This window comes from Pieris rapae, chromosome 18 (genome assembly GCF_905147795.1).
Source record: "Pieris rapae chromosome 18, ilPieRapa1.1, whole genome shotgun sequence".
Taxonomy (NCBI): Eukaryota; Metazoa; Arthropoda; class Insecta; order Lepidoptera; family Pieridae; genus Pieris; species Pieris rapae.
In genome coordinates this window covers 8,196,951-8,211,237 of record NC_059526.1, presented here as the reverse complement: position 1 = coordinate 8,211,237, position 14,287 = coordinate 8,196,951, and the positions used below count along the sequence as shown (strand labels likewise).

The 14,287-nt window shown below is 33.5% G+C and overlaps 1 protein-coding gene and 1 non-coding gene across 2 annotated transcripts in view; both read right to left on the bottom strand.

The window, feature by feature from the left end:
• The window catches only part of LOC111000025 (Down syndrome cell adhesion molecule-like protein Dscam2), a 54,125-nt gene that overhangs the window by 15,786 nt on the left and 24,052 nt on the right, over window positions 1-14,287 (bottom strand). The window contains exons 4-15 of the mRNA XM_045632216.1: window positions 13,250-13,278; window positions 8,834-8,922; window positions 7,942-8,033; window positions 6,984-7,135; window positions 6,521-6,611; window positions 5,699-6,083; window positions 4,913-5,048; window positions 3,175-3,294; window positions 2,493-2,669; window positions 1,752-1,896; window positions 1,229-1,377; window positions 426-579 (exon numbers count right to left, since the gene is read on the bottom strand). Coding sequence (XP_045488172.1) covers window positions 426-579; window positions 1,229-1,377; window positions 1,752-1,896; window positions 2,493-2,669; window positions 3,175-3,294; window positions 4,913-5,048; window positions 5,699-6,083; window positions 6,521-6,611; window positions 6,984-7,135; window positions 7,942-8,033; window positions 8,834-8,922; window positions 13,250-13,278 — 1,719 coding nt within the window. The remainder of the gene's footprint in view (window positions 1-425; window positions 580-1,228; window positions 1,378-1,751; window positions 1,897-2,492; window positions 2,670-3,174; window positions 3,295-4,912; window positions 5,049-5,698; window positions 6,084-6,520; window positions 6,612-6,983; window positions 7,136-7,941; window positions 8,034-8,833; window positions 8,923-13,249; window positions 13,279-14,287) is intronic.
• LOC123689990 lies at window positions 13,873-13,991 on the bottom strand. Its single transcript, XR_006750832.1, has one exon. It is a non-coding gene; the product is annotated as a 5S ribosomal RNA (ribosomal RNA).

Below are 14,287 nucleotides of genomic sequence, written 5' to 3'. Positions count from 1 at the left end.
ATATCGTGCCAACACATTGGTTCTAGTTTTTTGGGAGATTTTTCTTCTTCAAAATAAAGAAGACACAAGAATGCGCGTCGAAGTTTTATCATTTAAATATGGTGTTACCGTTGCAGGCTTTAGCTGGATCCTAAGAGTGACATTTTAAAGGGACCTTCAACGCATCGAGACGACATAGGAGTTTATGCAAAGAGTAAAAATACGGAAAGTTGCATATCGGACACTTTTTGCATCATCGATACGACTTATTGCAGCTCAGCATAATGGGAAAAACTCATGGTAAGAGAAGGGCTGGTATACGGAAGAAGTCCTGGTAGTGCAAGGTACGGGAGTGGACTGGCATCACATCTCCTGAGGAACTGTTTAGACAAGCACAAATACCCAGCAAGTTGTAAACAGCCTACCTTTAAAACAATGATACTTACCTAGTAATATTGATGGTGTCAGCTCCATCCCATCTGGGTACATTAGCTGGTGCATGCTGCAGTGTGTAATGTTCTGACTTCCCTCGCCATGAAATCGTCGCTGTCCGCGAGTTTACCGATTCCACCCGCAGTTCCGTTGGAGGCGTCGGGGGTTCTGGAATGGGTAATTGATATAGCGTTATTAAAACTTAATTACTTTTGCAATTACAGTCAAAACCCTTTACGACGACGTCGTTTAGAACAAGATTTATGTTTTATTGACCAAAATCAAAGGTTCCGTCTGAATTCTATTGTATTCGGCACAGAATAAGAACGTCTGCTGTTACGACAACCGGTTTTTACGAACAAATATAAGTAGATAGTCACTTTGATGTTGTTATAAAGATTTTGACTGTATTAATTTTAAAGTTGGTTTAGTTGGCATTTTCTTCTATGAATTATATTGTATAAGCAATGTTAAGACTCAAAAATCAACGTCTGTTGCAGGAGGGTAGTCAAAAAAAAATTTTTTTTCTTCTTTTCAAAAATTATAAATGAAACATGTGTAACTGCAATCAAAGGCTTTATCTAGGCGCGGATATATCTACATATAACATAGTATAGTATAACATTATTGTTAAACTTGATTCAGATAAATATGATTTCTGAAAATACTGAAACACGGGGCAATAAAGTTTCGGTAGGAATGGAAAGAGTTAACAAACAATCTTGTATCAGCCCAGGGATAGGGCTGCCCTACAAAACTTTCTTATCTACGTCCCCCAGGGATGATATATTTTTGTACTTATTTGTGAGTTTCTTACCCAATATATCTATATACAAGTTATAATTCGCTACGCCATAAGGATTGCTGGCTCGACATTGGTACACGCCCGCATCCCTCGTCTCAGCGAAGTTGATGGTGATAGAACTGGTAATCGCTGATGAAGTCTTGACTTCTGATAGTTTTAACCTGAAATTCATACTTTTGGTTGTTTGTAATAATATTATTATTTCGGCACACATAATTGTGGCAGCAGTGTGTGTTGTGTGTTAATATAGCACATTATTCTATTATCAGCTTAAGTATATGATTAAATAATAATACATATAATAATTCAGTAATTATGTAAACAGAGTTTTCTATGAGTCTTTATAACATCAGAAGTGTATATTTTCAATTTTATCTCGGTTTGATATCTTTGAGTACTAAGCATTAAAATTAAAAGTTCTTTAATAAACAACAATTTCTTTTACGAATTATTAATAACTGGATATTTGGAGATTGATTTCTTAATGAGTTTTTATTGATGAGCTAAATACAATTGGTTGTTTTACGTTATTTACCTGTGATTACGAAAGTTAATAACATTTCCGTTTTGGGTCCACTGTATTTGTATGGGCTCATCGCCTCTAGCAACGCACTCCAAGGTCAAAGGGAGGCCAGCACGTGACGTCACGTTTGGCGATGATGTTACGAAATGCACAGGTTCTGTACAATAAACATATATAATTATATTATGCTATTCGGTTCTTTATACACTTTTAATCAATCGAAGTTATATTTTTGGCTATTAGATAGCAGTCAGTCAGTCAGTTTGTTGCAAAAAAACGTATTTGGGTATAATCTCCAAAACGAATATTAGGATACCATACCACATAAAGGTAAATAACTATTTCTAAATGCTTTTATATTCTTCAGAGCTGTGGGTATTATACAACATTAATAAAGATTTATTATATTTTCTCTTAGTATTGCAATGCAGCGGGGAAATTATGGCAACAATAAAGGTACACTACAGAAAACAAACTTTTAAAATTGTTTTAATTTTTTTTTAACAACTTTTAATTATTTTTACTATTGCTATGTAGGTTGAGACTATTTTAAATACTATATATGTGTGATGGAAATAAATTATATAATATATATATAATTATAATATATAACTTTAAATATAATATAGTACTTAGATGTATGAAAAAAAGGTATTCATTTACGGAGTCGCTATTTGCATTAACTTAAATAAGCACTGTAAGTTATGAAATTACCAGAAACTGCTGGATCGTAATAAAATACAGTGTACCAACTATTAACAGTGATCCAAATTGTTTTGCTGAGCGGCGTGCCGACTCCATTTTCAACATTACAAGAGTACAGTCCCTCATCGGTCAGGGATACCTCGTCTATTACCAAGGAACCATTTGCCAGACTTAAGATTCCACCGCCAGCTAGTTCCAGCACTGGCTGCCAGGTTCCCAGGATTGCTGAAACGTTATTTAGGTACAATAATATTATTCATGTTAAAGATTTAAACACACACACATTATAACACACGCAACGTTGGTCTTGTGAAAACATGAAGGCATGGTCTAAAGCTGCATACAGCAACCTTCACACAACTTCTGCCTGTATGCCAGTCACGGATGTTAACGCGTAAAATCCAGGTTAAAATATTCGGATCTCACATCAGTGGAAGGTCAGTAAAGACATCTCGCACCAACTCCGAAGTCTTCTTCAACTACCGTATTTTGGGCATCTACTGGCCCGAGAAGATCTCTACATAGTAACTACGGGAGCGCTGCCGATTAGCCAGTAGATCAAGCAATGCAAGTGGAGATGGAGAGGCCACACACTCCGATGGGAAACCTGGTGTCGTACAATTGCAAAGAGAGCCGGATAACGACAGACCCTCAGTGTGGACACACCCTCTGGCCTATCTAGGGGTTTGATTGATTAAGTCAAGTAAGTAGGTGTATTAGAATTACTTACCATCCTTCTTCATCCAGTGTACCTGTGGTAGCGGGTATCCGGTAGCGCTGCATGATACGATTCCCCTTTTCCCAAGAACTACTGATGAATTTGAGGGTTCCAACAACCACTTCGGCGCGACTGCAAATTTGTATAAATTATTCGATGCTAATATAATTTATAAATACGTATCGAAAGGGAGGCTAAACTTTTTAGCCGTGATAAAGTGTTAGCATGACAATGGCAGACATATATTATATATTTCTGCGGTTGTTTTATTGTGGAAACTCTATGCTAGAGGGCTCGCGAGTGCATTGGCGATTAAAAAGAGTGGCGGAGAGTTTATTGCCAGTTCTTCTCTTCCGTTCTACGCCCTTGATTTGAGAACTGGCAGTAAATGTAAAATTAAATTCATTTAATATTTCTTTTTTTGACGTTCATAAGTGTACATTGTTACCTACATGAATAAATAAATTTTGAATTTGAATTTGAATTGCCGGCGTGTTAGGAATTGGTACGGTTTTTTCTCGACGGACCCGAAGTCGAATTGGTTGGAAAATACTTTAGCGGGTATATTGTGGTAGTACGCAGCAGAAACTTCCTTAAAAAACGCTCTGTTGTTGAATGGCGTACGTCTTTGCACAGTTTCTCTGAACACTACAGAAAGTGTGTAGTGTGATCTCATTCACTTCCAGTAAATAAACAGAAGAGAAAAAACCATAACAATGCTGTAAAAATATACAATAAAAAACTACAGATATTTACCAAAACCTAAATAAACATGTACGTCTCTTACAGTGTTGCCACTTGCGATCTAGGCCACAGATGCGATATCGTTTTAATTTACAATATATTATATATATTCTAGTTTGATATTTATGTAAGAAATATAAACAGGTGTTTCATATGTTACATAAACAATGTATGAAATGAAGATGAACTGATCTTGTATTTTTTTTATAGAACAGGGGGCAAACGGGCAGGAGGCTCTTGATAAATTGTTCTTACATAAAGAACCCTCTGGAGCACGTAAATCGCATTATGATCGAGCCATTCGTTTGGGAGTTGCGCTACTCCAGACAGATAAACGCGTCAATCTGATTGGGTCAGGGAGGAATTTCTTGGTAATATTAGTGACTTTCAAATATCAAATTACACTACGCAAATCGCACCTACATACTCGTGAGAACAACACACAAATACGTAGTATAAACAACTATTATCACCGCATACACGAATTCAAGTACGACCAGTCACCACAAGTAGCACCCGTTCACGAGTATGATGCATGGCCAGCCATCGGCCCCCTCGCCTCGGGAGAGAGACAACCCGACGCATGGACGCCGCCACAAGCAATGACATTTGAGTGAGCATGACGATCCTTGAAATGTGCACTTGGCTACACAAGAAAATAGTAATAATACTAATTATACTGAAATAATTTGATACTACATGAATCACGGTTTGTTCCCACTTTACATTTAAAAAAAGTCGTAGATGTCGACGATCGCCCCATAGTCTGAAAATTCAGCCGAGAGATTCAGTCGCGTTACCTATTTATACTGAAGCAATTTATATCCAAGCACTATGATCATTTAAGTATTCATTTATATTATGATAGGCCTTAGCAAGCAGTTTTACTTTAATGTACGATTTAAATTTAAATTTATTTAAATATTAATACTTTAAACCCATACAAATAGTTGTCGAAACATTATAATCTTTGTAATTATGTACTATCTGTTAATTATTACAGTACCTTTTATATAAAGTTCTGTAGATTTATTGACAGTGGCAACGTGATTTGTGGCCACACAGGTGTAGGTACCGCAGTGCTCCAATGCAACACTTTTGATCACCAACGCGCTGAACAGTTCCGAACTCCGTTCCACCACCTGCGGAGGATTATTTATTTTAAAATTTGTATTAAAAGGTTATATTTGTAGTCCTTAATACATAAAAGATAATAATAATTAAAATTTAGAAATTAAAAGGCGGGCAACGCACTTGCAAGCCTCTGGCATTAAGAGTTATATAAAATAAATTAAAAGCAAAGATGTGTTATTATTACTGTATGTAGATGATCCCTTGATCACACAATACAAAGCAAACCCAATTATTTCTCATTCATCGATCATTCAACTATTTACGAAACTCGGTTATGTATCGTAACCTACAGATTACAACATAAATTACCAGCAAATCAATATATTTAATGTGACTAAAGAATTCTTAAAAAAATATTAAATAAAAACTCTGGTATCTTTTACTAATGGCTTTGTTTGTTCCTTTATAGTAAATGTATATTATAATCTATCAATCAATAAATCTTAGAACTTATAATTTCGAATTTAGTATGAATTTGTGCTTTGTAAAACTGTGCTTTATGTTTATATTTGAATGTGTATTCCGTTTTGGCTTTTGTGTATAAAATAATTATTTGAATAATGTTTAATGTAGCTGCAGGAATACTTTAATAAAATAAATAAAAATATAACTACGTATAAATAAACATGATCATAACGTATAAATAAACATCACCAACCTTTAAATTACTAGGAATCCGTTTTCCGTCCTTCAACCATTCAAAATGTATCGGCAAATCTCCAGTTCGCACATTACAATAAATATTCGCGACCTGGCCTTCTTGCAAATTATTTCCCAGCAGCAGGTCATCCAAAACTGGTGCTTCTATGACTTTAATGTCAAAATCACGTCTGGCCATTTCTCCAGATGGACTGGTCACCGTGCATGTATATTTTGCGTTATTGTTGGCTTTGCCCACTTCCGGTATGGTTAAAACTCCGTGTATGTTGGCAGCACTGCGCGGTTTTCGTTTCAAATTGAGAGTTCTTCGTTGGCTACGTTTGTAACGACTTGGGAATAGATTCGGTGTTATAATCTTACCTTTGTGTTCCCAGTCGATTTTACTGAAATATTGAAATTATATATTTTTCTAAACTTGAGTAAGTTAGATGTACATTATGTGTAGAGTTAGATAATTTCAATTGTCGAAGAGAGTGAGAGGCTGTAAATAGAACGACTTTATTAATAGCAGATTGCTTAGACTTTTTGGATTCGGATTGGAGATTTGGATTGAAGTCCTTTAACATTTTGCTAGCCTTTGTAACTCAGACATTAGTTAGAATTTTAATGACGAAATGATCTATAAATTGATCCAGTACTGTATTTGTTACAAACTAAAAAATCCTTCTGACAAACTTACTAAGCAAAAAAATATTAAAAATTTGAAATCATAACAATTAATATAAACTTGTATACACTAAGCTTGGCCTAGATGCAAAAACGATTTAATTTAAAAAAATACTCCGTGATAAAAGTTTTTAAAAATATATATTCAAATTACCTAATGGGGTACCCATAGAATGGGCAACGTAGGTTTAGTGGTTCACCACTCTGCACCTTAATCGGGGGTAAAGCTCTTATGTATGGAGGACCTGAAAATCAAAAGGTAAATTACAGACTCCAATCGCGATACAGGCATTGTGGCCAAATTGGTCAAAAATTATTATTATTTTTATTTATTTATTTATTTATCACTACATTTTTCTATCTTAACAGTAATTACTAATACGAAAAATTCCAAAATCCCACACCAACTTTTCTAGATGAAAACATTAAAAAATTAAAATTATATTCCTAAATCTATCTATCCATAACTAACAATATAGCTAGCAACTCTTGTGAACTCAGCCAGTGTACAAACAAATAGGTCCACCTCAATAGAAACTCCGTTCACTATCCGTATTGCCCGCGTGAGTGGCGCTTTGCTAATCAAATTTTGATTGATGATTATGAAAATACTTTACCATAAACGTCTAGTCTGCTCTCATGAGACGCCATTTGGTCTCCCTCAGTGGCTGTACATGAGTAAAACCCACCATCTTCTACTCGAAGCCTGGTTATATTCAACTGAGCCAACACAGAACCATCAGGTCTCATGATTTGACCAAATGCGTATCTAGAAATGAAAATTCTTAAATAGTTTAACAGAAAATATTTAATAATTCAACATAATGACTTTAAAACGTTTTCTTAGCTAGGTACAAAGTGTTTATTATATTATTATTATTCGATTCTAATCTTCCGAGTTAGTCAAATTTAGTCTGAGCAATTAAAATTAAATGTACAATATTTTTTCTTTAGATATTTATTATTTAATTTTAGTTATAGTTAAATGTTATTTTAATTATCTTTTGTCAATTAATTATGCATTTTCTGTACTTTACACTCTGTAGGTGTTTCTTTTTTTATTGGTTATTAGGGTTGCCTGGAAGAAATCGCTTGTTAGCGATAGCCGCCCGTTGCCTAATAACTAAGTCATCTAATTACTATTTGTTTTAATTTTTTATGTATAATTATGTATATTATGGCAATGAAGTATAAATAAATAAATATGTTGCTGAAATCTGTATTTTATGATTGTTTCATGTAGAGTTTATTATTTTACTTGAAAACAATAACTTTTATCCTATAATCTAAAATGTTGTAAAAAAAGTAATCTTCCTATTATAAGGTTTCCACAGACCAACAAAAAAGTTAAATAGAAGAAGTTTAAGTATGATAATGTAACTGTAATGAACCTCAATATTGGACTGAGAAATGTATGTTTATAAAAAAAATATTTTTCAAAAATTGTGACAAATATGATTGAGAATTTACAATGATGAAGTACAAAATGTTTTACGTAAACATTTCTATTGATACTGATACTAGCTTTGCTCCTTATTTTTGTGTATACCAATTATATGAATCACTATTTAATACCTGGAGTCAGTGTTAGTAGACACTGGGATCCCATCGCGATGCCACGTGAACTGTGGTGGTCGATCTGCGATTGCAGCACATTGTAGGCTGACCTGAAAGCATTTTACATTTTAGACAAAAACGAGAACAAGACCCTAATGTAAATATTTTTATTTATCTCTTATCAACTTGTTGTGGCAGTCTCTCACTGGTCTCATATTTAAATAATGTCTATTAAGTTATTACTCCTATAGTTTCTTTGGGGTGTTTAGTTACCAAATGCATAATTTTATGGGATTATGGATTAGTTTGAGCCAAATTCATTTTAACTCTTTTACAAACGGTAATCTGTTGAAGTCTTGGTTCCCGGCAGTTCAGAAAAAAACCTTATATCTATAGAAAAGATTCTTGTCAAATCGGATTAAAAATGTACTTACAGTTAGGTAGAATAAATAAATTTTACCACATATACTAGAGTTTGCTTCTATTACTGTAAAGTTGCGTAAAATGCTACGGCAATTTTATGGCAAAAATTTCAATACAGAAAAAGCTTCACTATTGTTTTGAGGTAATCTATACAAATATTATTAAAAGCAAAGATTTGTATGTAAGCATGTTTGTAACGAATTGGCTCAAAAAGTACTGGACCGATTTTAAAAGTTCTTCATTTGAATGACAGATTAATATAGGTTATTTTATTTGCAAGGAAGAATAAGGATCCCTACTAAAACTATCATAATGTTACCCAAGGTTTAAACATTGCCTATAAAATATCTTTCATTGCATGCGCTGCAAAAACGATTAGATTTTTTAGATTTGTCCAAAAAAAATAGGTATTCATTTATTGCTTTATTATAATTGTTTCTTTTTTGTTATATTTATGTTAAATGAAACCTCCTCATAAATTACTCACATCTCCACCTGGCGTAAGTGTTCTTTCAGTAAAATGTTGATTAATTATTACTCTGTCTGAGAAACGCTTGCTCCGTCTTGACTCCGCATCTGAAAATTAGATTTATTCTTCAATTTCCATCTTGGATTTAATAAAACAACAATTAATAATCATTTAAACCAGCTGTGTTGCAACCCTGTTCTCAGATTTCTGTATCTTTTGAACCGACTTAAAAAACAAAAGACGACTTATTGATAACAATTGCAGTCGTAATATTATTAAATATATAGTTTTATAATCGGACGTCAAGTCAGAAAATATCATTCCAACTGTATCACCTCTACGTCTATCGTCGAAAACTTAACTTTCTTTTCTGTTTTTTTTGACGTTCATAAGTGTACATAAAGTTACCTAAATGAATAAATGAATTGAATAGAATTAACATCAGTTTTTGCTACGCACGAAAACTATGTGGAACCAGCTGCCCACAAACAATTCAACTCAGGGACCTTTAAGAAAAGAGTGTACAAATTCTCAAAAGGCCGGAAACTCACTTTCGAGGCTTCTGGCAATATCAATGTGCGACGGTATTACTTAACGTCAGGTCCGCCTCCTATCTACTTTTCCTCTGTTATATAAAATAAAAAATTGCTTAAAAAATTACATATAGTTTTTTTTGGCACTGACTTACTAAATAATTAAGACTAATAATAATTGACAATTAGAAATGATATATGAATAGCTATAGTCGACATTGTACTTTTTTCTATTGTTAGTATCGTTTCTTCTACCAACGTAGTATAAGGCGAAAGATACAATTTTTGAAAAGATTTTTATATTGTTATATATGTCTTACATTTGTACATAAGTACAAACACGTTTGTTTTATTGTATACAATACCAGCGTAATTACAAGCAACCGTAGATGCTGTTGAAATTAAACAATAGTACACTTTCTCATAGAGTGATTCATTCCTTAAAACCAATGTTCTAATGTATATTCTGTTAAGTCAAAAATAGTTTCAAATTTCCTAAACAGCCAAACCCAATTTGTTTGAGTATCGATTGCAATCTCCTAATACCTTGGATATTTGCCCGTTACCCGACAGCGCGGATAATGAGGAGTTATAGGTTTCAATTAAACGTGTTAAGAATAACTAATTCTAAAATTAACGTAAGTTTTGCAGCTCTTGACTATGAGTGATGTTGCTATGTTATAGAATCACATTAGAGTTGACAGAGCGGCGTTGGCTATTGACTTAAGCGTGCAACTCTCAACCATATCATGTTTTTGTGCACTTTTCGTTCTATGTACTTGCTGATACGGTGAAAATAAATAGCCTGAGAAAAATGGCAAATATCCTTAACTGAAAACGCAAAAAGAATGCGTCAAGCACAAAAAGCTGATCGTCTATAAAAATAAAAGTAATGTAAGAAATAGTCCTAGATGAGATTGTATAATATCATGTATATTGTATGATATACTATATATTTGATATGTTGTTTCTCCGGTAATCATACCCTGGGGGGTATCATGTACTTGCTTGCATAACTAGCTAATGTTTTATTAAGTTAAATTTAACAGTGTAGCTATATTTTCTCATCGAACTTTATTAAAGAAAATCTGAGGGTACTGTCAAAACAAATGTGTGATAATTTAAAAATAGAATCTGTCAAAGTGTACAAGGGTGCAACGTGATTTAGGTACGCTGTTAGAGTTAAAATGTCCATCCTCTCATTATCGACCCTCGTTACATTGGACATTCTGGTGAAGCATGGTGACCATGTTTCTCGGTCTTTTGGAACCCATACTTTAGCAAATATAAGTATAATTATTTATAGCACCCTAACACATATTGTTGTGTATGTATGTAACATAGCTCCGGGACAAATTAGACCGAAAATGATGCTGTTTTTCGAATTCTTGAATTATAAAGAGAAACAGCTCTTTTTTTATATATCTATCTCGCATATCTGTGTTTTGTATCAGACATACGTTCTATACATATGGAATAGAAAGTATTCACTCTCTATAGATATATAAATAAAATAGATTTTTTGCCACTCTTGATAGAGCATATCCTTGGCTCAACCAAGATGGGATTTAATATAATTAAATTTTTTTTTTCCATTTTATCCCAGAAAATAGGTTAATAATACTCAACCACGAAAATCGGAATATAATTACGGCTGGGACGGATTGCAATTTGCGAATCAAATTGGTTGCTCCCACGGGCTCGCGGGTGTTGGGAAAGAATTTTGGAATTCCTACCGATGATTTACGATCAATTATAGTTATAAATTCTCGGAATTACTTTTCAAAGGGAATATGGATTCAGAAGTAATTTTTATATTTCCTTTTTTACTTTATGGCTTGATACATTCTATAAGTTGTATGAAAAACCCATTGTAATATTTACGTCTGTCTGTTTATGTAAAGACGAGAAATAAAAATTTTATGCGTCTATATAATTTATTATTTTAGTAATAGTTACATGTGTTTGTGTTCTTTTTTGTAAATTTTTTTTTCACTTCTTGCACTTTACCCTCTGTATAATTTTTTATCGTTCTAAAGATTTGCCTGGAATAAATCGCTTATTAGCGATAAAGCCACCTTCCTAATATTATAAGTAACCTGCTTTTTTATATGTATGTTTTTGTAAGGTAACGAAGCAGTTAATACATAAAATTACTAAAAAGATAACATGAAACGAATGAACGCTGAAAAAAGGATCGACCGATTTAATAGAATCTCGCTGTTGGCATTAACGACCTTCACAGCTTACTTCTGGCTGTTGTGGTGACAGTAGCTCGGCTGGTAGTGGCGTTATTATTATTAATTTTTATAGAACCGGGGGCAAACGGGCAGGAGGCTCACCTGATGTTAAGTGATACCGCCGCCCATGGACACTCTCAATGCCAGAGGGCTTGCGAATGCGTTGCCGACCTTTTAAGAATTTAAAATAAGTTATCCTGCGAGTAGCGCGTCTCCTGCGAGACTTGAACCTTGGCTTGGGTCACTAGATGTTGGAGGGGGCACAAGACAAGAGGTCATTCATACACTTACTTACATAACAATAAGTATATGTAAATAAGTATTTTATTGTCGTTTTAAAGTATTGGCCATTTTCTTTCTATACCCTGAAGCTCTGATGGAAAACAAGATTGGAGTATTATAAGACCAGGCGCAGGAAAACTGTATGCTACGTGAGGGTTAAGACCACTTGGTATAATCATATTTTTAGATTGCATTCGAGATGCTATTTTTGGGTTATTATAAATTATCACCATTTCTAATTTTCGTTAATGAAATGAAATTCAGAACAGTAACCTTTAACAGAATATTAATATTGTCTCCTTGGTTCAAATTGAGCAGAAATTTCCAAATATCCGCCAGTAATAACCAACTAATGTGTTCAGGCACCTGTCATTCGAATTCTTCGCGAATACAACAATTGAACGCTACATATTCAGAGTATGATATTATATTTGCCTATCGTGTACGTAATACCCATTGTTAAGCAAAAAAATATTAGAAAAGACTTGGAAGTGAATATTTTCACGATAATTGACATGTATTTCAGAATAGATAGATTGTAACGTATGTAATAAAATATACATTAAAATAAAAAGCACTTTTCAACTAACGACAAAGCAAAACTGTAATGGATAGCATCGCAATTTTTTATTACAATAATGCTCAACTATTTTGACAGATGACTGTATTAATGTTATGATCAGAGTATTATAACTGTAATAACGCCATCTATTGCCACCAAGCATTTTAATGTAGCAATTATATTGTTAGGACTTTTTTTAAGTGTGTAATTAAATAAGTTTTAAAGAAGCTTTCAGAATTAGATCGAATAGCAATCAGCTTGCTTATTTAGTTAGTAGTTGAGACGTTAGTTAGCTGATTAATGAAGTTACGTAACTCGGGAAATGACTTACACGAATAGTTAATTTGCAAACACCCTACATATATACAGGCTTAATGAATTTCGGAGAGTATCCTTTAGGGATACATTTTAATGTTACAGAAACTTGCGAATGTTTGAGAAAAAAAATAACTTGTGTTGACAAAGAATGTTCAATGCGATTCAAAGTTATTATGAAATTAAATTAAAGAATGAATAGTGCTTTGGCACTAATATTTATAAGATTAAAATTAAAAACTAACTACATACAGAGCTGTGTTGCTGAAAGCCTAACATTTAATGATTAACGAGATTGAAGAAGGAAAAGAGAGATGGTCAGACAGTATAAAGAGAATAGGACAGTTTGGACAAGAAGAGCTATCATTTGAAAATAATATAAGACCGACTCTTCCGATGTATTAGGTTAAATTAGGTTATGTGACTAAAATAAATGTTTTTATATATTATACTGTGTCAGCAATAAAAGTTTAATAATAAAATATAATTGATACCGACTCACCTCTTATATCAGGGCTGTGCTGCAAGAATCTGAAACAGAAACCATACAACTAAACATTCAGTTTAAATACTTTAGCTGTAATCAGTTATCATTTATTCAGAGAAGATAATGAGCTGGTAATCTAGTTGCGTTATATTATTATAAGTTATAAAAACTAACCTAGTTTAATTAAAGGTAAAAGAATTAACGATTAACTAAAACATATTGAGATTGATTTACTATATACGAATAAAAACTATTATACGAATCTGTAGGTTTTTTGGTTAGACACTCTCCGACGAAGCAACAACAACTTTTATACTAACAAATGTTATCATAATTAGACTTATATGAAGCAAGAGTTAAGAAACATTCTTCCCTTCTTCTCTTCTAGCAAAAAAACTTGAGAGGTGTCAAGCGGGCCAGCCATCGGCCCCCTCGCCATATTTTAGGGAGAGAGACAATCCGACGCATGGACGCCGGCACAAACGAAGTTCCTTCGGTTTAATTTATAATTTATAGGAATTTATAAGAGGAAGAAGGATTATGTCGTTGTTCTACGCAGGCATTTATAGTTAAGTAATCTAAAATATATAAATTAAATCCCTACGAAAAGAAAAACATGAAAAAACAAACAACAAGAAACCCAACATCACGGGGTGTTCCCAGGCGGTCACCCATCCAAGTACTGACCTCGCCCGACGTTGCTTAACTGCGGTGATCTGACGAGAACCGGTGATTTTAACGTGGTATGGACGTTGGCAAAAGTTACATCGAAAATATAACATAGAACACCTACAGCAAAAAGTGTCGTTACAACTTTTTATCCTAATTAATTTTCGTCTATAACTCTTTCGCACCGCGCGATAGGAAGGAAGGAAGGAAGCTCCTCCTTCCAATAAGTAAATTTAATAAATCAGATTTAGTAATGTGTGAGAAAACAGATAAACTTTAATTACAGAATATAATATTTAGAATCTGAAATTGTACCCTCTTGTGCTCTTGCGAAACAAGCCGAACCAAATACTTGTCAAGCTGTCTGTCTATATTGGACATATA